We start from the raw sequence: 27,500 nt of genomic DNA, 5'->3' as shown, positions 1-27,500 counted from the left end.
TGCCCACACTTTTTCTGCAGACCAGCTACTTTTCAATTGATCAAGTCGAGGGGATCTACCCCATTCATATATATAATTTATATTTATTTATTTATTAAATATGTTTTTGTTAACAAGTGAAAGGTGTTTAATGATAATACAAGCATGTTTAACACATGTAGATTCCTTTCTTTCATGAAGACAAGAATATAAATTGGTGTATTACCTGATTCTGATGACTTGCATGGATTGGAATCAGATAGTAGTGCAGATAACGTCCGTATTTTCAAATGGAGACAAAAAGTCCTTCTTTCTGTCCAATACCACATGAAAGTGGTTGGTTTTTGGCATCTTATTTGACCAGCTTCCAATCCCCTTTTTTAAACACTTTACAAGAAAAACATTGGCGGCAAACTCGTTAGCTTGCTAGCTTGTGCACGACAGAATTCTGAGACTCTTATTTTGTTAGCGCAGGCAGGATGAAGCAGGGCTTTTATTGTGAAGATTGGAACTGTGCAGTCGGTCTTTAGAGTTTTGACGGCAGGTACGAGAGTCTGTTGAAATAAAAAGTGTTTCTCGCCTTCCCGTCGGTCATTTGTTCTTAATAATGAGCCTCGCAGCAGCCAGCATCATCTGACAAGACCTTCGGGTGCCGTGAATGTCAATCAAGTGACGTCTTGGTGAAGATTGATGATCGCTAATTTTTAGGTCTAGTTTTTTAATGCCCGGCTGGCAATCGACTGACACTTCCGCGATCGACCGGTAGCTCGCGATTGACGTAATGTGCACCCCTGGCCTAATTATTAATTAAAACAAGGCAGAGGTTTTATTTAACAAGTATATTTGATATTTTTGGCAAACAGTAACACTGTATTTCACTATTTAAATTATTCTTTGGCGTACCACTCAATGGAGCTTGCATACCACTGGTGGTACATGTACCACAGTTTGAGTATCACTGCTCTATATGTATAACAATGCATTTTATTTTCTCGTCTTGCATTAGAGTGAAAAAATGCACCTGTTTGGCTATACAGAATAACTGAAGTCCCCTGTTAAGTATTAATTAGTTACTCTAAAAAATAGTCACGGGGGGGCTGGAGCCTATCCCAACTGCACTCGGGCGGAAGGCAGTGTACACCCTGGACAAGTCGCCACCTCATCGCAAGGTCAACACAGACAGACAAGCATTCACAGCCACATTTACAAGCTAGGGCCAATTTAGTGTTGCCAATCAGCCTATGCCCAGGTGCAGGTCCTTGGAGGAAAGATGAAGCCAGAGTACCCGGAGAGAACCTAAGATATTCAATTGTGAACATTGAACCCACAAGCTGTGCTCTCTCAGAACAGCGTGATTGTTCTCTACTAAGAGGAATACTAGACGGAGGTGTTTTTCCGGTGTGTTCAAAGACAGCTAAACAGGGGGATGCCATAACACCTGCCAAAAATAATAAACAATAATAAGACACTTTACCTTTGAGTAAATCTCAAAAGTGCTACATTTAAACAAAGTATTTAATAACAAAAGCATAGCCGTTAAAACAAATAAAATAATAGGACTAAAACTATCATTAAAGCATAAGAAACACAAAACCTGCAAAAAAGTGGGTTTATTGTGTCAATTTTAGTTATTAAAAAATAACTTGGTAAAAGATTTCAGTGTGCGTTTAAGTACTTTTTGTGCATATTCAATAATATCGCTATTACGAGGATAATTTTGGTCACGATAAGCGTGATATTAAATTTTCATGTTGCTGGGTTGCAATCACATGACCTGCAGGCACTTCCGGGTTCCGGGTCGAGGGCAAGAGTCCAATAAGAGTCCCATTGGGCCAATGCATCTCAATTAGTTTCTGTTATGCCCCCCTCAGGAAGAAGAAAACATTTCTCGCCTGCCTATCATTCATAATCATTATGACAGACAAGACAGACAGATTATGCATTGTAACTTGTAAATAAATGTATGTAAAATTCCTCTACTTCGCCCATACAGTCCTCTAAATAACCATCCAAAAAGCGGCAACAAAACTCCATTAACATTCTGTGACCTGAATATTACCCAAGTATTAGTAATATTGTTACCATAAGCGCTAACGCAGACAAACTTTTTTAGTGGCGCCGTAATCACAGAGAGCTAACTAACTTGTGCGGCTATATGGTAAATGGTAAATGGGTCGTACTTGTATAGCGCTTTTCTACCTTTTTAAGGAACTCAAAGCGCTTTGACACTATTTTCCACATTCACCCATTCACACACACATTCACACACTGATGGCGGGAGCTGCCATGCACGGCGCTAACCAGTCCCATCAGGAGCAAGGGTGAAGTGTCTTGCTCAAGGACACAACGGACGTGACTAGGATGGTAGCAGGTGGGGATTGAACCAGTAACCCTCAGATTGCTGGCACGGCCACTCTCCCAACTTCGCCACGCCGTCCCCTACATATATATTGACATCATCAGCTGGTGAGCTGCTTTCTCGCCTTGGATCTTGTGAAAGTTTATTCTAATCTAGATCATGAAAAATTCCTCTCGCCTGGACAGTAGAATGTTGAGGACATAAAGTTGGTCAACTTTAGCATCCAATTTAGACCTGCAAATGGCGAGAAAGACACGAAAAGACCCTTGGTTCCACCCCCTTTTTTCTGGACGTAATCTGACAAGTCGGTCAATTTTGGCATCCAATTTAGAACAAAAAGGTGAGAAGAACACAAAAAGACCCTTGGTTTCACCATCTTTTTCCTTCGCTAGGATTATGAGTCATCTAAACGAGAATATAGCAACACCCTATCAGCTGGCATATTAGTTACAGTAGACATTGTACAGTAAGTGATATTTTATTATGTCTGTTTGCTCTCATAAAGTCTGCAGTGAGTAGTAATCAGTGATGTTGTCAAAGTAAAAAGCGAACGTTGGGATGCGTTTGTGAAATTAATGCGCCTCTTAAAATGAGCAAAATACTTATTAAAATGTGCCGGTTATTATATATATATATATATATACTGTACATACAGTGTGTATATTAAACCTTGATGGAGGTGTTTGGATGTTTTTTTAAGCGCTTTATAGGCAGAATAGAGCCGAATATAAGCAGAGTTTTGCTCCCATTTATTTACTAGTTAAAATGCAAAAAAAAGAAAAATGTGTGCTTGTCTTACATAAGGATTGTGAATGATAGGCAAAATTGAAAAAAAAGTGCAGTTCTCCTTTAACTCTATGGACCGTAGCTTTGTAAGCTGCCTATGACCTGAGTGTCCGCCCTGAGATCGGTAGGTCGTGAGTTCAAACCCCGGCCGAGTCATACCAAAGACTACAAAAATGGGACCCATTACCTCCCTGCTTGGCACTCAGCATCACGGGTTGGAATTGGGGGTTAAATCACCAAAATGATTCCAGAGCGCGTCCACTGCTGCTGCTCCCCTCACTTCCCAGGAGGTGAACAAGGGGATGGGTCAAATGCAGAGGTTAATTTCCCCACACCTAGTGTATGTGTGACTATCATTGGTACTTTAACTTTATGGTACGAATAATGAACAATATCTTAACATAACATTCAGTTTTGTAGAATGTCCTCCTGTATTTTAGTACATAGCCTAAGTGTTAAAACTGAACACCATTAATAGTTATTTTTCAAGGAATAATTATTTTATGAAGCCTAATGTTTTGGTAGGTAAGTGTCTACACTAACTTCAGCAGTTAGCCCTGTTGATAACTGACTGGCACTTTAAGTTCAAATGGGTTGAGGGGTAGCTTTGTTTTTTAAAATGTTTTGCTATGTGGATACTGGCACCAGTTATATACACGAAACGTGAACAACTGTTGGCTTCACAGTGTAGCTTATGGTGAACATTTTAAAATGAATTTCTTTTCAGCCAGCCCACTCAGAAAAACTGTCGACTTTTAAAGCAAACGGGTACTCACGTATTGCACCAACCTGTGTTTAAGTGACTGTATGTTGTCGTGTAGATCCATTTTTATTCAGAAACAAGATTTACAAAATATTTTCGGCTGCAGCCTAGCGAATCACCTTGACTTCTGGTTGTTAACCCGCCACTCAATCAAGCACAACGGGGACTCCTAATATGGACAGGACTGAACCATTTGATAGAAAAAATAGGGGGGCGGGTGACCTATATTAAAAGCTCTCCGAATGTTTACTTCTCCGTAATAAAGACTAATATTAACACTTGGTATATTTTAAATCAGTAATAGTTCATTTTGTGGTAGTATTCCAAAGTATTAATTTAACTGTGTATTTTATTTTACGATGTTTTCTTAACACCCCTATAGTGACAGTGTACTGTTCCTTTACGTTGCTCCAATGACAAAATTGGTATGTTGATGATTTGTAAGGCCAACATCTTCATGGGGTTAGGATTTGATTTGAAATGAACATAAAACACAAACCACCATTTTAGTGAAGCAGAACAAGTGATTTAATTGGTTTGAGTGAATGCTTATGGAATGGATTGTATTATTAAATGTATCAATAAACATTTTTTTGTTGGCCGTGATGCCACTGAACACACCCGCTTTTCTAATTTATTAATAATGGAAATAGTTTTGAAAATTAAAAGCCAAATAAAGGAGATTTTAAAAGTCTACCTGACCTTCAGTTCTGTGCAGCATTTGATACCAAAACACAAGGTGTCTTCCTTTTTGACATCTCCCAGTGCTTGAAAAACACAAAAAATTGATGCAGTGACAATGTCCTTTGAGCTCATTTGGTTTGCTGAAAAGAAAATATTTTGGCAAGTTGACAGACAGCTGGAGAGCTCATTCACAAGCAAAGACAACAAATATGCATTTGAAGGCCCAGCAGCAAGGAAGTCTACCACTGCTGGAGTCTGACAGTGGCTCCTACTCAGTTACTTCAATTAAAACAATAAAACAAATGATCATTCTCCCTGCATGCACTGCTGTCGCCATTTGTGTGTAAAAGGAAGCCTCCAGGGCCTAAAAGAACATACTACAGGATGAAAGTGAAACCTGTTTTTGCATCACATAACCAAGAGTGTGTATATTATCCAATTGTTTTTGTTTTTTTCAACACACAAAATAAGTAGAAGCAAGAAAACAGAAGTCAGTGTAAGAAGCAAAGAGTTACACAACAAAAAAATTGATAAGATAGTTGACATCCAGGATGAGCACAACAAGGCGCAATCACAACACACACTCTACACACACACAGATTAAAAAGGCAGAGAATAATCGCAAAGATGAATTTGTTTTAGCCACCATTTCAAAACGGGACACAGCTTGTTTTAGGTGGTTTGAAATGGTTGAACATGTCTATACATACAGTGAAGGAGGTGTATTTGTAAAGGGGCATTGATACATGGCAAAAGTAAACACCTTATCATCAAAATAACATTTGACATTTATTTAAAAAAAAAAAGATTACAAAATATAAAATTAAATAATTTCGGAGTATAAAGGCACACATCTTGCACAGTGTAACAATGAAAACAAAGCATGGTGCATGGGTGTGGGGGCTATAAGACATAGAACAGCACACACAGGGACACAAAAAAGAACCTGAACAGGCAACAACACTGACTTGAGAGATAAGGAAACTCAGTCCTGTGACATGCACATTTTTTTCCATAACTTTTTTTCTAAGCACATTGTAGAAATTCAAGCATAATAATTCTTCATTTACCACAGCACCACCAGTCATCCCAAAGGTTGGCTCCATTTTTGTCATTCTTTTAAAATACAACTTTATTCATGACTTAAATCCAATGTAAAAATATAAAATGTGAATATAATCTGATATCTACACAAACATATTGTGATGGAAGCTTTTGGTGGGTTAATATGTAGGTCAAGGACATTACTTGTTTTAGTTGGTTATACATTACACAACGTCACACGCACAAACCACTTTTCTCACACACACACACACACACACACACAGTATATATATTGCATTTCCCTTGATAAGACCACATTGAATAATTGGGCTTGTTGTTCGTAACATTTGGTTCCTTTCCTCGTGTGCAAAATATATAACATGGACAAAAACTAGACACAAACTCCCGTATTATTTCACAAAAACACTTTCAAGAGAGGAGAAGGGCAATGTTACTGTAACACAAATGTGTGAGGGCTGCAACCGTATTTAAAAAACACCACAACCATTGGGAGTAAACGGTCATCTCTCACATGTACTGTGTTATGTAAATCAAACTATTGCAGGAGTGGATCATCAATTTTCTACTGTATTGTGAAGAGAAAAGTAGATGACAGCGTGAGTTGGGGAAAGTGCTGTACCAATCTAACTGGTACTGTTTTGTGTCATTTGTTGTGTTGCCAACAAACCTCAAATGTTTTTGCATAAAAAGCGAGCATCTTGCGAGGAGAACGCGGCTATCAATTAAGGTTTTTCCTGCTGTTAGCGAACATGCAAGGACGCAATGTGGTTATTTTGTTGACAAACGGAAACCTTCTTGTTCCAATCTAATACTTTGCTGGTTGGTCCCCACATGGAGGTAAAGCCCTTGCAGCTCTTCTACATAAGCGAGAACGTGTGTGTATGGACTGCAACGACAAATAAAAGTGCAAGATTTTGTTGTTGTTTTGTTTTAAGGTGCTGATGGCAAAGAGCCTGTTCAGGGTTGCAGATGACTCCCGAAAAGAATCTAGACCCAAAGTTACTTTTTCACGACTTACTCCCTGTCAGAGGACTTGAAAGATACTTCCCTTAGTTGTACTTACTCAGTCCGCAAAAAAAAACGGTAAAGGACAACATGCGTAGCGAGCGGCAAGAAGAACAAAAAGCTGGGCTGAGGTGGTGGTGCGTCAATGTTGGTTCTTGCCGAGCACCGTTTGGAAGACTGTTGCTTACTTTCTAAAATGCAGCATCGCGCTGCTTTTAACCCCCTCGCCCATCAGTCCAGACTCACACTCCACCTCCAGCCCTGTATAGGACGAGTCTGACGTAAAAACACCCAGAATGACGTGCGAGGCGCAAAACAAATAAAAAGCCACATTTCCACAAAAACGTCCATAGAAACAAATACAACTCATAAAAAGGAGAGGTTAACTGTAAACGAACAATGTTTTTAGCTGCTGCGGCGCGTGGCACCCACACTGTTAGAGAGGGCAAGGCCCAACAGAGACGGGGGGAGGAAAACGGGCAAGGTCATGGCAGCACCTTAATTCCCTCACAATTTCCTTCCTCCGCCCTAAAACCCATTGCGCTTCTCTCTCCCTTCCCTTCGAAGCTGCGCGTCTCCCGGTGCTCGTGGGGGCTATGACAAAATAGTGTTGATGAAGTCGTAAAACCTCTTGGAGTACTGCTCTGGGTTCACGGTGGAGATCTCCGCTCCGGCCTGCAGAGAGAGAAAAATTGAATAACATGATTTATCGTGTTTGTATTGTCAATTATAAGAGGCTATCAGGTGCTCAAATGATAATATTTTACTTAATTGATCAGAAAAGTGTCATTTATCTAGTAGAAATAATGTACCTGTTTACCAATCAGTACCCACAGAATTTTGCAATGTCGCTTTGGTGCCAATTCACCCAAATTTAACCAATTTGTGCAAACTATGTGAGGCCTCACAAATTTAATGTCTGCAGCTTTCCTGCACATTTTGGACAACCGGCATCATTTTCACCAATTCAATTGGTTTCTGAGCATCGCTCAAACTCACACTTTGACTGTGTGATCAAAATGTATGTTTGTCTCTTGCGTAGATGAAGCAGGGACAACTACAGCGTGTCTTTATTGATCAAACAACACAATTCTCATCCTCTGGCGCAGGTCTATGCTAATTATTTGCCACTAATTTTATTTCTAGAAATGTTCCTACAGTTTGAAGGGCTTATTACTTATTTTTAGTCATTGACTTTACATCATAATCTTAATTTTAGCATGAATGATTATTTTTGTATATTGTGGTTTTAGAATTTTAAAATTGAAAAAGTAACTACCGGTATTCAAATAAGATATTTTGGATTTCCATCCATCCATCCATTTTCTACCGCTTGTCCCTCTCAGGGTGGCGGGGGTGACTGGAGCTTATCCCAGCTGCACTCAGGCAGAAGGCGGGGTACACCCTGGACAAGTCGCCACCTCATTGCAGGGCCAACACAGATAGACAACATTCCCACTCACATTCACACACTAGGGCTAATTTAGTGTTGCCAATCAACCTATCCCGAGGGGCATGTCTTTGGAGGTGGGAGGAAGCCGGGGGAGAACATGCAAACTCCACACGGAAAGACCCAGGACCTTCTTATTGTAAGGCACACACACTAGTGCCTGTGCCACCGTGCTGCAACATCCCGATAATGCTTAATTTAAGAAATGCAAGTAACTGTTTTCAGAATAAAATACTTATTTATGAATATACAAATCTCAATTTAGGATGTCTTATCAAGTAAAATTAACTAGCTGCCTGGACAGACAATTTCATTAGTTTTTAGTATTTTTTCCCTAAAGTCTAGTCTTTTTTATCGTATATTCTGTCAGGTCTTTTTTGCAGTGCAGACCTACTTATTGTTTCTGTCTACATTGCTAAGCCTTCTGGGTAATGCAGTATATAAACAATTGCTAGTTTACATGTATTAGCAATTCTGATATATCAAAGAGGCAGCATTTACATCTTAAAGATGTTGTGTGATAATCTCTCATTGTCTTTCAATTAACAACAAGAATTAGTGCTATAGATCGCTCTCAACATTTCTCAAATGCTTTTAAATGTGGTAAATGTGTTGGAACATAAATACATATTTAAGATGGGCAAACACTTTTCAAGCGTAAAATACAGTTGTGGACAACAGAGGAGACAGCAAATAAAAATTAAGCCTTTGGTGGTGTTTATTTCTGTAATTATAATTAATTATTACCATTATTAGGTATAATTAAAACAATACAGAAATTTGACAATGAGCTCCGAGTATGTGCGTTTACTGCTGCCCGGTGTCTACTTTTTAGGCTGTGGTATAAAACGAGTAAAACATCAATATAGTATTTGTTTACATGTTTTTGTTGAAATTATGTGCTTTTAAGTTTAGGGTTAAAAGGAACACTTAAAACATTGATAATAAATTTGAAAAATCACAAGTTGACTTAATTGTAAAGAAAACAAAATAAGCCTCAAATCAAAGCATTGCATCTTCTGCCGTAAATTTCTGAAAAAATCTGGCACAACAATCCCCCCAAAAGCAGCGAAATGCTAGCGACGTATCGTGACAGGACTGCATTGTAGCTACCTTAAGTTGTGGACTGTAAGGCGCTTCTTTTTTCTAAGCTTTGAAACCTGCGGCTTATAAAACGGTGCTGTTAATTGTTGGATTATTTTTTGCGGACAATCATAATGCAAGTACCGGTCAAAACAATACAAAGAAGCAAAAACACTGAAAAGGTGTGTTGTTTTTGTTATTGCGCCATCTTTTGGACGAGTTTGCTCACTGCAGGGGCCTGGGATGCCTATCTGTTTAGAGCTTTCAATCAGAAGTACAAGTGCCGTTCCGTCTTTTAGTCCATAGCGTTTCTACTCGTATGGAATCTTCATTCATCACTCCAAGTAACGTTTGTTAGTTTTACAATACAACAAAAACTATTTATACTTACGGAACCGTCCCATGTGTGATGTCTGTAGGAGTGTTTTCATGTATATTTGTACGTGCTATCGTAATGTAATCGAGCGAGCGCTGTTGGCATTTTCGAGTGTCTATGGCATTCATTTTGTATTGTTTCAGTTTCACAAATTCCTTAGTAAATTCACCAAAACGTCACCGTGGAGTTATTGAGTCTGTTTTAGCTGATTGGAGAGCTAGCTCCATGATGATGACTTCCATTTTACTGCTGTGTTACAGGCACCGTTTGGAAACAATCCAGGTAGGTAAATGAATATTAGTGAATTAGTGTGACAGTCAGTAAATTAATATTTACAAAATCTTTCTGTGTAAATATCTCATTTCGCAACATATATATCTGTGGCTTAAAGTCTGGTGCAGCTAATATATGTAAAGCTAGTTTTCCTTCTAAAAATTTAGTGGGTGCCATACTCAACAGAAAAAATACAGCACATAAAAAAAAAGTAAAATATGTGCAACAAAAAGGTTGAGAAATAATGAGCTAAACAACTTGAAAATAGAAGCTCGTTGATACTAATATTGTTGGATGTTTTGGAAACATTGGTGCTGTGTTACAAAAAAACTGTCTTACGCCATGTTTAACTGTCTTTGCGGCATGGGCAGCCTTCTTCTTGGCATCGTAATGTTGCAGGATGTCTATGATGGCCATGAAGTAAACTTCTTTCCTGGGAGCCGCTGCAGGACAAAACCATTCCTTATCAGTACACAGTGTCCACCAGGGGGAGCTCTACCAGCACTGTGGGAGAGGAGAGCACAGGGACACTCACTGTCGCTGCTTTTGATGGCATAGACATCAATGGTGGGATCAAACTCTCCCGGCGACAGGGGCTTAGTGCTGTCCAGGGTGTTGCTGGGACTGTCAGGGGGAGTCCCGATGACTCCCCCGTCGCTCTCCCCGCCCTCCTCCTCCGCCTCGTTGTCCTCGCTCTCCACCTCCTCCTGCTCGGCTCGCTCAACGTCGTGAATCCCGACTAGCAGGCTGTAGTCCATGAGCTTTAGCTGTGCCAGGAACTGGGGAAGGTGGAGCAAGCGAGGCATCAGGGGATTAAGGATGGAGGGATCAGAAAGTATGTAGTCATTAAAAAGAAAACACAATGTCCTCAAAACAGGAGCTAATCGTGCAAGACATGGACAGACATACCTCCACATCTTTCCTGAGCTTTTCAAGAAACATTTTCTTGTTCTCGTCATCGATGCAGATCTTTTGACCGTCATTGATGAAGTCATTGTCCTTGTAGGTCGGCAGCTCCTTAGCCTAACCGTCGCAGCACGGGGGATTAGCGTGACAACAATTAGAAAAATACACTTTAATTCATGGATGCATGCAGCAGAACTGGGCGAAAACATGGCAGAATGCTGCTGCTATGAAAAGTGTAATTTTCAACATACGTCAGGATATTTTAAATAACCAGTTTAGTGACAGAAACATCAGTATTCTTGTGTTTTCCCCAGTGTTTTACAACATCACAATATCATAGTTTTGAAAACGGGTATTTCAACATGTGCATTTCTCTTTGAATGGTAACAAGAAGTGCAAAGATGGAGCATGTTGAAACACCTGGTAGCACTACTGTCAGTGGTTTGTAAGATAGGTCTGCCTGTCCAGCAGAAGCACAGACAGTCCTATCCAACCCAAGGCTGACCTCGTTTTAAGCTACATTGATTTATGCAGTGCATGCAGCATGCGCATAGGAATGTACAGATCCATCTGATGCAGTATTCTCAAAACACCACATTTTATTTTTTAAACTATGACCTCAAACAGATATGCAGTAGATCCCCGCTATTTCTAAGGCTTGCGTTCCTCGACCTCTCCCCAAGATAGTGAAAAAAACAAATAAAGTTTTTTACTATTCGTCTTATTTTGTAACTTCTGTAGAACCAGCATCCTATACAGTAGACATTAGATTTTGGTCTATTTATTTTGTCAGTTAAAGGAGCGCTCTCCTGTTTTTAAGGACCTTTTGCAAAAAGCTAGCCAAATATCATCTCTATGACAGCACTTTAGTCTTTTTAGGAATCTGCTGCAAAAATGTGAGTCTCTCACATGTTTTATTAACTGAACTTGTGGCCACTAGTTAAATAGCCCAAATGATGAAAAAGAGAAGACCTTAAATGGAACCTTGAGGAACACCACTAGCATAACTAAAGAAGTTTAACTAATGACTGCAGTCAAAGTAAACAAGCTATACAGCAACACAAACATGTGTTACTGCCAAAATGGAGAGGACTTAACTTGAGTAAGGCTTCTGTTACGTAAATCACAACTTTGGACTCCAGTGTTGTTTGCTAGCAAGGTTAAAATGCTAGCATCTTCCAATGTTTTAACAGTTGTCCAAGTTCCTCTCTACCAGTGTTTCTTAACCATAGGGCCCCCTGGAGGTCAGCCAAAAAATATATGTTTCTCGGCTGTGGTCCGTATGGGCTGCAGGGGTACTCAGTTGTAATACACGTTTCCACCAAGCAGTAATGACAATATCAATTAAACAGAAGAAGTCAGGAGCTTAAGTCATAGAGAAGTGCAAAATTATGAATTAATTGGTGAAGCTGTATTTCCATTTTCATTTAAACGTTATTAACAGTTTATTTACCCCCGTGACCCCAAAAGGGACAAGCGGTAGAAAATGGATGGATAACAGTTTATTTAAGAAAAATATATATTATTATTTCTTAGGTTATAATTTTATTTTCGCACTCTGGAATTGTATGTACATTTGTCATCAGTTTTATGAGCCCCTTCTTTTGTAGTATATTGGATTAGTATTTATTTTTGTAATCAGCCTGACCTCAGCCTTGATAATAATCTTTGAGAATAAAACATGGTTTCATATCATTTGACAAGGTTTATCCTGTCAAACTGTACATTGGTGATACAATTATTGAATATGATTAAAAACAAGAGTAAGATTACTTATTCAGTGTTAATATTTGAGTGGGCCCTGGGCTCCTCTGTAGTAGAAAAGTTGGCCCCTGAAGTCAAACAGGTTAAGAACACGTGCTCTATCCAACAGGTGCACTGTAGTGTTTTTAGGAATTTGCTGCAAAAATGTTTGTCTCCCAAGTTTTGAACCAAATTTGTTCCTCGGGCCGCCAGTTGAATAGCCCTGCCCTAAAACAGGCTAAATACGGACACTAAGCAAACTTTTATCTGGATTTGAGATGTATTTATACTTTTCTTAATCAAACTTTAATTTTAATTTGGTGCATGTTTGTTTCAAAACAAATTAATGGGAAAAACATTGAACATTGTTCAGTGATTATATTTAGTGGAAAATCATTTAACATCATTAAAACAACAAAATATTAGATTTGAAAATAAAAAATCCTGCTTCGGGGAAATGTACTTATCCCGATAAATGTGCAATGACTGTACAGGCGTACAGTATAAAGAATTGTACAGTGGCACGTGCACCCCACAATTATCTTAGAAAATGTAATACTGTAAAGACAGGATTCAATTTTCACAGACAATTTCCCCTTGTGTTCGCATACAGTCTTGGTTAAAGGGCGGCAAAACATTGTGCGCAACAAACTCCCCGCATAACATTCCATGGAATGTATTTCACATTGTTTTCTTTATGTAAAACTAATTATTCTCTTTAAAATGTGTTTTGTGTTTGTAGTCGTGGGTGTCTGGAATAGATTTATTGGTTTTACATTATTAAGGGGAAATCATTTTTGTACGATTTGGTCTTCCTAACAAAAAACGAGGTATTATTGTATTCATGTTATGCGGTAAAGCAAATGCCTTTCTGTAAATAGGCTGGGATCTGCTGTATTCATTTAGCGATATTGTTTTGATTTTACACATTTTTAATGCATCTGTTAGATCCATACACTGTTGAAAAAATGTTGGAATCAAAGACAAGAAACGTATTTGCTAGCTGCACTCTAAAATAAATAACTATTTAGGTGTCTAAAAATGGGAATACTGTTAATTGGGGACAAGCTACTGCAATCCTGCCAGGAGCCTGTAAGTGGAAGAGGTGTTTTCGTGAGAATGGGGGTCCAATATTTAGCAGGAAATGAGGTAACAAGGGTGGCAACAACAGCAGTTTGGCTACAACAGCGTTTCTATGGCAGCAGAAGAGCAGCAACACAATTGTAGCGGTAGCTCAGACATCATACAGACAGACATACATACACACATTTATAGATTACACCTTTACACAGATGGAACACATAAAACACCGGACAAAAGAGGACATTTGAGCACATATAAACAGACATGGACCTTAAATATGCAATAAAAGTTAGGTTGATAGTTGAAGTAGAAGATGCACGTTACGAGATCTCAGCAAATCACATGAAAAAACTCAGCTCAGTAAGCATCCAAGGAGTATTTTTTTCGTGATTTTTTTGGCCGTAAGATCGTTGCTAATGTTACGGAGCCATGGCAATACCGTAGAAGATCAAGAAATCATCAGATTTACAGCAGAAACACATTTCTTGATGCCACAGCTAAGGTAAACGTTTTTGTGGCTAACTATTGTATTACACATAGTCACTGCTTTTAAAATGCCATTTGTTTGAACCCAAAAAATAGGAAGAACTACACCAGTAAGGATTTGTTAACATTACCGGTAGTTATCCCTCCAGGATTTCACGGGACTTTTCTGCGATTGTTGCAGTCTAAAATGCCTGAACTTGCGGAAGCTTTTTTTTTTTTAAAGTTGCGATGATTTAAAGCCTTTTTTTTAAATAAAATTGTATCAATTTGTAGCATTTATCAATGTTTTAAGTGTTCTTTGTAACTTTGTAATCCAAAAAGAACTGGATTTTAACAAAAATTGGAAAACACAATGATAATGATGTTTTACTTGTTTTATTCCACACAGCCTTGAAAGTATAGATGGCAGTAAAAGTACATACTCAGAGCTCATTGTCAAATTACTGTACTGTTTTAAATATTAGTAATAATTAATTGTAAATTAAAAAGAAACACCACAACAGGCTTCCTTAATGTTGTCCACAAGTTGCAGACATTCTCCGTGTTTATTTTACGCTTAAAAAGTGTTTGTCCATCTTAAACAGTCAATTACCTGTATGTTAAACACAAATACTCTTGCATGTGAAGAGCATTTGCGAACTGTTGAGAGTGAGCTCTAGCACAATTTTTTCTTGGTAAATGACGATGAGAGGTTATCATCACACTTCACCATCTCTAACATGTAAAGCCTCTCTGTTAGGTCAGCATTGGGAATGAAAATATGTTTAATTGTCTTACGATGGTGAATAAAGGTTGAATAAATATATAATATGTAAACTAGGAAGTAAATGTTTATATACAACATTGGAAGTATCTCTGAGCTATGCAAGAGGACAATTGTGCCTTTTGAGCAATAAAGAGTTGATATATTGTTACATGCTGTGGATCCTGCTTCGTCTACACAAGGAAAACATAAGTTTTTATTAGACAGTTGACGTGCGTGATGTCACGAATTCCTGGAGGGACTGTACAGTTAACATGTTTTATGAAGGGTTTAATCATGTAACAGATGATCTTAAATGCAATTGTGTGCCATTAAGTACCACAACATCTCCCGAGTTAGCGTAACTATTAGTAACTGTACAACTGTGTTACAGCACATTTATATGTTCCTTCAAACTGGGGAGCTAGTAAACGAAAGATGCTGTCAGTAAACGAGGAGGTAGTAGAGGACAGAATGCCAAGCGGAGCTTCTTCAGATGATGAGCACATGCCGTATTTAGAAAAAAAAAAGTGTCTATTCAGAGTCATCACTTGAATTGCCTTTTAACTACCTAAGGCAAATACTTGTCTGGGTGCCAACCCCCCTTACCCTCCCACTACAAAATGAAGCGGTTTGCCAGCAGTGAGGCAAGGAGCCGTAAATCTCATTCTCTCCATCCTAGTGTCGTCTCTATGACTCTCTGCATTTCTGACTCAAGAAATGCACTTTACTGAGAGGGCGGCAAAGGTTTACACTTTAACCATTTTGAAAAAAATCTGGCTGAGAAATTGGACAAAAGTTGATGAAAAGTGTGCAAAGTAATGTTCTTTAAACAACAGTGCATCCTGGAGAAGAAAGCCGTACAATAATAACTGGTTAGATAGATCATGCCTGGTATATGAGCCCTGGTTGTCTTACATCTCTTACGTGTTTCATGGCGCAGTAAAAGCGCGTAGCGATCCGCAGTGTTTGCAGCCTTTGCTGAACGTTACCAGATTTGGGCCGCGGGGGCACATCCTCTGGTGGGGGCGGCTGCTAGAAAAAGGGGGGGAACGGAGGGAGGGGCGGTCGGGGTGGAGGAAAGGAAAGGAGAGAAGAAAGGAAGGGAGGAAGGAAGGAAGTTGGAAGTAAAGGCAAAGTATTGAAAATGTAAAAGAACACAAGTGTTTTTTTTTCTTCTTCTTCTGAAACTGGAGGAGGGTTGGAGAGGGTATTCACGCGGAAAAATATGGAAGTTTAAAGAAAAATCCCTGACCAAGAAAGGAGGCTTGCAACCAAGCAAACAAAGAAACAACTGAATGCCCTTCAGGTGTGCCGTTACATCTACGCCCTTACAATTACGCTTGGCTAAACTAACATTAAGCAGTCCACACAACAGTCATACCAGCATGTGTGTGTGTGTACAGGTGCCCTGCCTAGCTTACCTGTCCTAAATCGTGGACAGGTCAAGAGAAAACTACATGGTTGAAAAGAACAACAATGTGCAACAGAATAGACACACACTAGAATGTGTTAGAAACAACGTAACTATGAAAAAGATGCAGAAAAACACTTTATTGCATGCAGATAAGATGCATGCATGAAAGGGAGACAGTCATGCAGTCAGGGGAGAACCCTGCCATGCTCATGTATTTGAAGCCATTTTATAAACCCTCTTGTGAACATCGGCGTCTTTTGTTTGCTTCATTAATGAAGAATTGCCGGTTAACACAGTGGCTCTATGTTAACAGTAGCTTGACTAACATAATGTCCACATAAATATATATAACAAAAACTACAAGTGTACAATCGCAAATGACAACAACACATCTGTTCCAAACACTTGACATTTCATGCTGAATATATGATAAAAATCTGTAATTATGGAGATTCACAACAACTGACAAACCATTGCAAACACTTATGGTGTTTCATGTAAGAGTCAATACATCACCGGTAAATATATGATTTAAAAAACGTCCACATTTGCATTTTTTTGCACTCACCCGCAGCTTTGACCCCAGACACAAGGCTAAATTTAGTTGAGGGAGTCCCTGAAAGTCTGTCATACCTCACTGCACCATAAACACAAACGGAAAATCCTTTTGAGACAAAAAATATGTCTCATATTTTAGGCCTTACCGGAAAGACCTGGATTTAAACAAAACAAAAAGTCCTAAAAGGCTGGATGATTACTGCAATGGTTATTGTCGGACATTGCATTACTAACTAATGCAACAAGCAGCTCTACAGTAATTAGTGGTCTGCACCAAGCAAGACAAACTGCTAGTGAATGTCAGAACATTTCAATAAGCACACATGAAGAGAAGAACTACAGCATGGAGCCACTTTTTAGTGAGGCAAAAATGCTTCACTTTGACTGGACTCTGGGGCAATGGAAAAAAAAGGGTCATTGGTCTGACGAGTCCAGAGTGATGGATGCATCAGGGATTAAGTGATGCAGCCAGCATGTCTAGTGTGGAACGTACAAGCCTAGAGGGGTTCTGTTTTGATCTGGACTTGCTTCACTTGATCACGTCTTGGTTCAGCAATGTGCCCAAAGAAATTAAAGTTAGCTGAAAATACTGAATGAGCTTTTTTCTCTCTGTTTTTCCTAATGGCACAAGCATGTTCCCAGATGACAATGCCAGGATTCATAGTGTTCAAGTCGTGAAAAGAGTGGTTGAGGAAGCATGACACATCATTTTCATACATGGATTAGTCATCACAAAGCTGACTCAAATGACAATATTTTCAAAACCACTATCTGATTCTCCTATCATCAACACCATTGTTCATTAAATTTTTAGCAATGGAGCAAAAATTCACCAAAAAATTATATTGATACTGCATTAACTCATGACAAAACAGACATTTGGTTTTGCTATACTTAGCCAAGTGGGGGCACACAAACAAGATCAGCAGATTTCTGGTTTTGCCGAGTGGACACTACAGGCAAAACAAATAGCACCCCAAGGTCAAGGCGTTTAAGAATTCTTCTGTATGCTACGTCCTTCATTCACAAAGTCAAAGCACAATATAACCGATGATACAAACACGTTTTGACTGACACATACACACAAATCACTCAGAGAGAATAAAAATAATATCTGATCACCTAAAAAATAGCACTCAGAAAGCACATGTACACAAAAACCCCAGTGTTTCACACACACGCACACACACACACAGACAGCAAGCAGGGGATCTAATGGAGCAGCAGAAGCAAGGTTAGAAGGAATGAATCAAACTAAAACATATATGGCGTGCAGGGGACTGATGGAAGAGGTGCTAACTGAAGGAGTGAATCTTATTTCACGTCATGATCATCTGAAGGGACAGCAGCCCTCAATTTGGAGTTTGTTTTGGGTTATCTTGGACTGGCCACTAAATTAATTGGAATTACATTTTTTTCTCTATTGTATATTAGTTAAATGTCTATTTTATAAATAGTTTGTGTTCCTGCGCTCTATGCCTTTCAAAACATAAACATTGGCACGTCTTTAGTGAACCGGTGAGTCTAGCAGAAATGGTCATAGAACAGTGGCTCTTAACCTGGGTTCGATGGAACCCAAAGGGTTCGGTGAGTCGGCCTCAGGGTTTCGGCGGAGGTCAAGACATACCAGACTCATCGTGTGAATAAAAACTTGTCCCTATCGGCGTATTGTGGATAAGGCAACAGCAGAAGTCACACTGATTTGCAGGTGTGTAATTTGTTGTGAGTTCATGCACTGTGTTGGTTTTGTTCTTTGAACAAGGTGATGTTCATGCACGGTTCATTTTGTGCACCAGTAAAAAAAAACATAACTTTGTCTTGAATTTGAAAAAAAATTAAAATAGAATAAAAATCACTAAAGAAGGGTTCGGTGACCGCGCATATGAAACTGGTGGGGTTCGGTACCTCCAACAAGGTTAAGAACCACTGTCATAGAACCAAAAGAACATGCTAGTAGGGTATGAAATAATTGACTATGAATTAAATTTGTCAGTACAGTGTGTGTGTAGAAGGCGAACCAGATTCTCGACGGAAGACTATACCTTCTCCTTGTCGCTAGCCTCTCGTGCCACAGTCGAACCCTAAACAAAAGGAAAAAAAATAAAATGAAAACATTTGACAGCTGTTTTTTTTCTTCTGCAGTGCATTTCTTCATGGTCCCCTCATACCTTAAGATCATATTTTTTGAAGACGGAAAGGCGGTGTGAGAAGACGTTGCGCGTAACGATCATGTAAGTAGCGTCTCCGTCCACGGTGAGACGGTACATCCCCAGAAACTGAGGGAGCAGCGTGTTGCCGTGGCACTCCACGATGAACTGCAAACATCACGTTTGAAATATATCAATAAATACAAATAACTGTAAATATTCTAGCAGCTACTCTGAGAAATAAATCAATGTAAATATATAGCATCTCACAACCCTGACATTTCAGCAACCATTTTTTATGATAATATATTTTATAGTACAGTTGTATAGTATTTATACAGTATAGAAAATACTGAAAAAATGTCAACACAGAGTTTAATTCAAAACTTGTGAGACAAACATTTTTGCAGCAGATTCCTAAAACTCTTCAGTGCTTCTGTTGCATAGAGTAAACAAATTGGCAGATCCTGGCATTGACATTTTGACTCTGCTAGTAAACATAGATAACTAGAGTTGAAACTTGTGCTATACTGAGGCGTTCCTTAAGGCCCCCTTTAAGTCCTCTCCCTTTTTGCGTTTTTCGTAATGTGATTTATGTAGCTAAGGTTTTGCTGGATTTTTGGGAAGTTTAACTGGTGTCCACCAGCGAGTTCAGTTAAAAAAAATTGTGAGGAGGTCACATTTTTACAGCGGATTCTTAAAAAACACTAGAGTGCTGTGTCATAGAGATGATCTTTGACTAGATATTTTTTTAACAGAAAGTCTTTAAAAACGCTTCTGTATCTGGCCAAAGTAGACCATAATAAAATGTCTACTGTAGAAGACACTGGTTCTATAGAATATACAAAATAAGACTAATAGTGACAAATAGCTTTCTGGACATCTGGCCCCCAAAATAATTTAGTTGAATATCCCTGCATTATTGTGTACAGAGCAGATATACGAGTACCAAGATACTTGTATCTTGCCTATAGTCAGTCATGGTGGTGGTCTTGGGCACTGAGGAGCTACAGTTCATAGAGTGAATTATTAATAGCAATAAAGACTGTGTTTTAAGTTTTTTCAAAGGACAGTACATATAGACTGCTATACAAGCTGTACACTGACACAACTATCTTGAGATGGTGGCTGACATGTCGGGAGAGTGTTCCCTTATATAAGATACTGCATTGTGACAGTATTGTCACCTGATGGTACTTCTTGAGAATGTTGTGCATTTCCGCCACATCTTCGCTGCTGATGGTCTTGATGACGTAGCGCTTGTCATAGGAGGTATGGAAACGGGCCCCACTTCTTCCCTGGGCCTCAGTGTTCAAGGGAGCGCTACGTGTCAGGGAGTTCTAAGAGAATGAGATTTGACAAATCGTGTGCCAAAATATTTAAGGTTGAAAAATGCTGGCAGTGCATTACCTTTTATAAAAATTGTATTGTTTCTGATATGCTTTTTCTACTACTCAGCATATTCACTACTGCATAGGTAAACATGCATATGAGCACATAAACATTTGATTTTGCAGGTTCTTAAATCGATTCTGGTTTAACATTTGGCTGTCTTGACTCACTATTTTTACATTTTGCAACTATACAAAGCAATATTTGGACCAGGAGGTAACATGGGAAAAGGAAGGGTCCCTGTGGTTGCAACTTGTCAAGTTACCTAAAATGGCTATTTTGCTTTTTGCAGTGCAGCTTGGTAAACATTCACTAAAATAATGAGGGAAAAATGGATGTCAAATCATCATTAAAAAAAAGAAAAAAGAAGAGACTGTTGATTTGACCTCCTGAGACCCGACATTCACTGCAGTGGACATTTGTTTTTGTCAAAGTTGCAAATAAGCCAATTTATGCGAAACACAAATGTCCACTGCAGAAGACACTGGTTTTCAGGAGGATAAACTGAAACCGAAAGTTAATCCACACAAATAAATCCACAAGAAAAAGTCTGTCACCATAGAACCATGCGAGGACTCTGAGCCCACACATTGTGCCTGTCCAAACCTATCTGTAGACACAAACAGCTGCTGTCCAGACTTCGGGAGCTCAAAAGTAACATGATCCCATCATCCTGCCTCGATGCCTCATTCTCCAAGAATTCCTGATGTCCTATGCCCTTGGTTATCTCTCCCCTTGTCAACTATTGAGCATCTTTTGCGGCTGAGGAGTAACCTTTGAGGCGCATATGCATTAACGTGCTGCGCAGCAGGATCTAAAATAGGTTGCTTCTTGAAGTGCATAAAAAGGCAGAACGACAATTCAGTTCCCTCCTTTTAACATCTAGATTTGATTTGACCAATCTAAGTATATGAGCATAAACTGATGAAGCCTACTTGGATGAGAAGCGAAACATCTTCTAAGACAAACCAAACAGTCCAGTTTTGATCGGTTAAATGCCCTGAGATTACAATGACCTGCATGAATGAGAACGACTCATTTTCTCAGTATTGAGGATGTTTCTAAGCTTACAAACGGGGTCAAAACTAGGGATGGTCCCATCAGGGTCGGCCCATTCCAATAACGATTATCTATGAATGACATGGGCCAATGTCGATACTGATCACATATATTAACTGTAATTTTTAAAATATATGTATGGTGAGTCCTATTGACATTGTAACACTATCAACAATATTTAAACTAGTTCCTTATTCTCTTGTATTACATATAATTGTTTGATCAAAAATAAAGTCAATGGTACACAATAACTAAACAAAAGTAAAAACTACTATCTCACTTTAGGCCCTAGTGATAAACGAGAGTGGATGAACTTTTGACTCTAAGGGCTGAACGATTGACTCTAAGGGCTGGGTGGGTCTGGCTGGAGTACAAAGCGAGGCTGTGCACGTGCCGCTGCTGGAGAGCCGCCGCGGCGGCAAATGTGCGGCTGCGAGGGCGGCGCTTCGTTTTACCGCCGAGGCTCCACATACTCCCATGCGTCTTACTTACGGTTAATCAAAGTTTTTCAGTGGCTAAATTTTTTGCGCATCGCTAGTCAAAAGTGCGTAAATAATATAGGCTGTATATCCATTCATACAATATATTACTTTAATTTATTTTCACGTAAAAAAAAAGTCAAGCTTCAATTTCACTGTGGCGCCGCGCCACGATCCGATACAAACCCTTTACTCATTTAAATCTTTTGGTTTTTGCCCTCAAAGTCCTCCTGTGTGTGTTGAGTTTTACAAACTATACATATAAAAAAAGAAAAAATCTAAATATAGACCTAATCACTCTAGTATCGACTATATACTGATACCACCCTTGGTATCGACACCATCAATTCATGGATCAATCCCAGCTCCTCTTACGTGTCGTGCAGTGACTGTTACAATGCTGCACACTAACAGTTGCTGTTATATTATCCTCTTAATAATATACTTGTTCATTTCCTGTTACGAAACATTTACTTTTTGGGGTTGTTCAAGCTTGCTTCGTGGATAGGATGCCTGCTTCTGGCTTGCTCTGGCGTGTAACATATTTAACCCCGTCCTCCAGTGATAATGTACGTGACAAGGATAATAAGAAATGCAGTTTATTTGCCGTAAAGGAGATGATTATTAGTCATTTAGGGGAATGGCTCCACTCTGTGAATGAATATACATAATTAGCTGCTGACGTAAAATAAATAAAGTATCAGCGAGAGCGGATAGCGTTTGTGATCGGCATTAAAAAGGCATTAATCGGCCAATAGGCAGCACAATGGAACAGGGGTTAGTGCGTGTGCCGCACAATAAGAAGGTCCTGGGTTCGATCCCCGGGTTTGGGGTCTTTCTGTGTGGAGTTTGCATGTTCTCCTCGTAACTGCGTGGGTTCCCTCCGGTCAGTCCAGCTTTCTCCTACCTCCAAAGACATGCACCTGGGGATAGGTTGATTGGCAACACTAAATTGGCCCTATTGTGTGAATGTGAGTGTGGATGTTGTCTGTCTATCTGTGTTGGCCCTGCGATGAGGTGGCGACTTGTCCAGGGTGTACCCCGCCCTCCGCCTGAGTGCAGCTGGGATAGGTTCCAGCACCCCCGCGATCCAGAAAGAGACAAGCGGTGGAAAATGGATGGATGGAAGGATTAATCGGCTGATAGTGATTGGAACATCGCTAGTCAAAACAATTATGGTTTTTGAGGGTACTGGTGCAAAATGGCTAATATTGTACAGTTAAAACTAATGCAAAGAGGAAAAACATGACAACTAAAACAGGTCAGATTAAAACTTGAGTACTGCTTCAGTAGGCTGGGAATGTCATGACATTCGTTTGCACTCACCGGAGTCTTAACACCCCCAACTGCCCACTTACTGCAGCGCGCTAAACCCTAATATAAACATATAAGATGGACAGCTGCACCGAGCTGGGACACAATGACCTACAAGCTGTGCCAGCTCAATGTGTGCACGGGCAGAGGGGAGTTTTCTTCAAGAAAACGAGCTGTATGACCGAAAGAAGCAAACTGCTTCTGTATAAATAACCGGGACAAAAGTTGAGTCTTTACTGTGCCAACAAAGCCATTAATAAATACACATTTTCCTACCAAGAAATCCTGGTCGTCGATGCCGAACCGCTCCCTGAGATTTCGAAACACCAGGGGGCAGTACTCCTTAAATTTGAAATGGCTAGGCATGTTTTCTCTGCATAAGAAAAACCACAAACCACAGGGTTATGAAATCAGCAATCAGTATATAATATACACACAAAAAAGACCTTACTTATTGAATAGATGGTTGTCCACTTTAATCTTAGAATAGGCCTTGAAGTCATCTGGCATGAGCATGATGGGAATCTGAACATGGCTCAACTCATTTATCTGCAAGGGGAAACAGGAAAGGAGAGTTTAGAGATGGAAAAGGGAATCTAAAACAGGCAAACAAACGCACTTGTAGCTTTAAATCACCCACGTTATTATGACTAATTTACAATGCAAGTCCTCTGTGCTGCAAAGCCCATTGATGTCAGAATACGTGGCGACATGAGCACTTTACAGATGAGCCTTTCATCCTGATGCAATGTACAGATTTGAAGGGCAGCTGTAGGTGGGGTGAGGCGTGATTAGACGTGTTGCCAGAACTCCAGATGTCCAACACACGTTTCTAAAAAGCAAGGTTATTTAGTCCCTCTAATGTCGATATCAAATTAAGTCCACAAAATGGGATAGTGACTGTGGAATATTAGAATACAGACATTCTATAGCATTTATTTACGTGACAGGCATGAGAGTCCTATACCACAAAATGTACCCATAGTGCTGAATAAACAGCATGCCTTCAAGCGCATAAGGTGCCTTGCATGAGCTGCCATTTGGAGACAGCTTGCATCACACTGCTGCAATACGTAGATCAGACATTTATTATGACTCAGACACAGCTTGGGATAAATACGATGTGTGTGTGTTTGCACGTTTGTTGTTGGCTTCAGGAACAAGCGCTGGCTGGACTCTTGAGTCTATTAATAACCTTCAATTCCACCACAACCTTAATTATAATGTGGACTGAACAGCGCCTTAAAAGCACAAACTTTCAGCAAACTGGAACGCTGGAAAATATAACGATGAAAAGGTATTCTATATGGTTTAGACTCGGTAGACAATTGGTGACATGATGATGCAGGCTCGCCAATATTTCAACTACTAGGCAACAATGAATATAGCCATGAATATTGGAGGGACTGTTGGAGCAGATGGTGAATGGCCTCAGCATGACTGACTGAAATACATTTGGCATCGCTTAGGTGGTCACAAAGAGGTGCACTTTCTAGTCAGTGTGTCCGAATCTGACTTACAAAGAATCATTTTGATGTCGTTTATAAGAAGTCCTCATATTGGTTGAGGCAAACTCATGCGTATGGCTCAAGAACAGCTTCTCAGATTTCCTAACAATTTAAAAGTTAGCTAGGAATGGGTCACTACTTCTCTTTTTTTAGTGGTAAAATACATAAAATATAACAGTATCATTATTGTGACCTCATATTTTGTGTTCCTCGCCACTGCATAAACAAAATAAAACAATACAATTCAGGTGGGAGGATTTTAATGAAGCAGATGATATTAGCATATTTCTGCACACTAATGTGACAAGCACTGACTAGAATCACGTCATTGAACCAGATGCATCCTGGGTAACAAGTGTGGCGACGTCAGCGAACAAAAAAAGGGCTCACAATGCCTCCTCTGATTCAACACGAACACACATCTGTAAGGACACTTGCACAATGGATGTTCATTTAGGTCACAGCCATATGCAATCTACAAATGGGCTAATACTACATACTTCATTTGAAGGTTTTAGATCATAGACATAATCTATAAATAGCCATTGTGCTACTCAGCCTGTAATACAGTTATTTTCTATTATACTTGAAGTGTAGACTTTCTCCAATTTTATCTGCCAGGCTTGTCATATTTTCCTTTTTTAAAGCAACTATCTTTTTTAATATGATGCCCCAGGGCACACATCATCGCCTTACTATAACTATCACACTTACAAGACCAATTTCAAACCACCACGTCCTGTTTGTCTCCATGGTGATGCAAACTGGTTTTCCGGCCGAGGGTGAAGCAAGTATGCGCAAGTATTGCTCCATTGGACAGGAAGCGAGCGAGGCCGAGTGTGCTCTGTCAGCAGCATGGCACAGTGTTATCTGTGGACTTTGTCAAAAATGATGACTGTGGCTCCTGGCTGATGGCAAGACTCAGAATTGTGTTGACAGAAGACAAGAGAGTTGATACTAGCTAGCCTTTAGTGAAAACAGTTTCAGAGCGTCTGCAATTTCCTCATAAAAACATGGGATTGTTTCGTTGCAATAAACAGCATCTCGAGAGTACTATACCAACTGTAAGCAATATGACAATCCTTAAAGCTCGCAACTGCCGATTTCCGTTAGTAAACGGAGAACCCGGAAGAGCACATGCAATCAACTTTAAAGCCAAACTATCTGTAAAGTTACAGCCTCCATACTCCAAACACCTCAGATGGTAGAGATGGGGGACATGATCGATTGATGCATCATGATTGTGACATGGACTATTCTAAATAAGTTTGGCCTTTGCATGAATATGGACGATTCCTGTTCCGATTGCGATTCCCAACGATTCTAATCTCTGATTCTTTTAAGTCGCATTGTCATAAATGTACTATTCTAAAAGGGCTATTTTCAAGCAGTATACAAATATCCATTCTTTGAAATTGAATACAAATGTTTCAGAAAAGTTTCACTTTATTTTTTGAAAACCTCATAAAAAACATTTACACATATCCTGAGACGCTTTGATCAGGGTTTTATTTTGCTGATACTGATCACTCATGAGTAAAATTGGCTGATACCGATCACTTGTATTTACTGTCATTTTTAAAAATGTATTTATGGTGAATGCCATTGACAGTGTAACAATATTAAAACAATATTTTAACTAGTCCCTTATTTTATTTTCCTATTAAATTGTTTGATCAAAACAAAGTCAATATCAGACATTAACTAAACAAAAGAAAAAACTACTATCATTCTGAATTATTCTCTGAATTTGTAAACTTTAACGAAAACAACAACAAAAAAAGATTTGGAGAAAATAAAAGTATCAATCTAATCACTTGAGTAACCACCTTGATATCAACACTGTCGCTAATGGATATATCTGTCTTCCTTTTACATGTATGCCTGAGATTGAATGCTAAACAACAGAGCAGCACAACAGTTATTGTAATATTATCCTTTCTCAAGTCTAGCCTCTTATTAATCTACTAATTTCCTGTTAATACGTTTTTTTTTCTGCTGTAAGGCGCTACCATATACTAAGGCTGCTGCTAACGATTATTTTTCTATCGATTAATCTATAGATTATTTTTTCGATTAATCAGTTAATCCATCCATCCATCCATCCATTTTCTACCGCTTATTCCCTTTGGGGTTGCGGGGGGTGCTGGAGCCTATCTCAGCTACAATCGGGCGGAAGGCGGGGTACACCCTGGACAAGTCGCCACATCATCACAGGGCCAACACAGATAGACAGACAACATTCACACTCACATCCACACACTAGGGCCAATTTTAGTGTTGCCAATCAACTTATCCCCAGGTGCATGTCTTTGGAAGTGGGAGGAAGCCGGAGTACCCGGAGGGAACCCACGCAGTCACGGGGAGAACATGCAAACTCCACACAGAAAGATCCCGAGCCCGGGATTGAACCCAAGATTACTCAGGACCTTCGTATTGTGAGGCAGATGCACTAACCCCTCTGCCACCGTGAAGCCCAATCGGTTAATCTATAGATTATTTTTTCGATTAATCTATAGATTATTTTTCCTTTTACCGATTATTTTTTTTATTTAAAATGAAGATGGAAAAATAAATGTAGGCCAGTTTTTTCAAAAGGCATGGCTTTTATTTACCCAAAAAAAAAAAAGTATGGCCACTCAGTCAACATTGACAACAACATGACAAAATATTCTGTAACAATGTAAACATTTAAAACTTTTAACATTTAACAAAATTAAAAGTAGCTTATTTGCTTTTTAATGTGCAAATATAAAAGTAAACATCCAGTGCAAATCTTAATATTCTGCAATAGTATAAGCATTTCAAAAGTAAAAGTATTGCTTATTTTGCTTTAAAATGTG

At 39.3% G+C, this 27,500-nt stretch overlaps 1 protein-coding gene and 1 long non-coding RNA gene across 8 annotated transcripts in view; both read right to left on the bottom strand.

Annotated features, from left to right (window-relative positions):
• Positions 1-4,027, bottom strand: part of LOC133609242 (uncharacterized) — a 22,953-nt gene extending 18,926 nt beyond the window's left edge. The window contains exon 1 of the long non-coding RNA XR_009815685.1: positions 3,901-4,027. This is a non-coding gene — a long non-coding RNA (uncharacterized lncRNA). The remainder of the gene's footprint in view (positions 1-3,900) is intronic.
• Positions 4,028-4,391: 364 nt separating this feature from the next.
• pip4k2aa (phosphatidylinositol-5-phosphate 4-kinase, type II, alpha a) overlaps positions 4,392-27,500 on the bottom strand; it is a 43,592-nt gene continuing 20,483 nt past the window's right edge. The window contains exons 2-11 of one of the 7 annotated variants that reach the window (XM_061965495.2): positions 23,601-23,698; positions 23,426-23,522; positions 20,093-20,245; positions 18,927-19,073; positions 18,801-18,839; positions 15,702-15,818; positions 10,733-10,846; positions 10,359-10,602; positions 10,163-10,266; positions 4,392-7,316 (exon numbers count right to left, since the gene is read on the bottom strand). In XM_061965495.2, the coding sequence (XP_061821479.1) occupies positions 7,236-7,316; positions 10,163-10,266; positions 10,359-10,602; positions 10,733-10,846; positions 15,702-15,818; positions 18,801-18,839; positions 18,927-19,073; positions 20,093-20,245; positions 23,426-23,522; positions 23,601-23,698 (1,194 nt within the window). In that variant the 3' untranslated portion in view covers positions 4,392-7,235. The remainder of the gene's footprint in view (positions 7,317-10,162; positions 10,267-10,358; positions 10,603-10,732; positions 10,847-15,701; positions 15,819-18,800; positions 18,840-18,926; positions 19,074-20,092; positions 20,246-23,425; positions 23,523-23,600; positions 23,699-27,500) is intronic. The other 6 variants (XM_061965497.2, XM_061965496.2, XM_061965498.2 and 3 more) reach the window with 6 other exon arrangements.

This window comes from Nerophis lumbriciformis, linkage group LG07, assembly GCF_033978685.3.
Source record: "Nerophis lumbriciformis linkage group LG07, RoL_Nlum_v2.1, whole genome shotgun sequence".
In the NCBI taxonomy this organism is placed as follows: domain Eukaryota; kingdom Metazoa; phylum Chordata; class Actinopteri; order Syngnathiformes; family Syngnathidae; genus Nerophis; species Nerophis lumbriciformis.
Note: the sequence above shows the minus strand (reverse complement) of the source record. Positions and strands in the feature narration are given on the sequence as shown.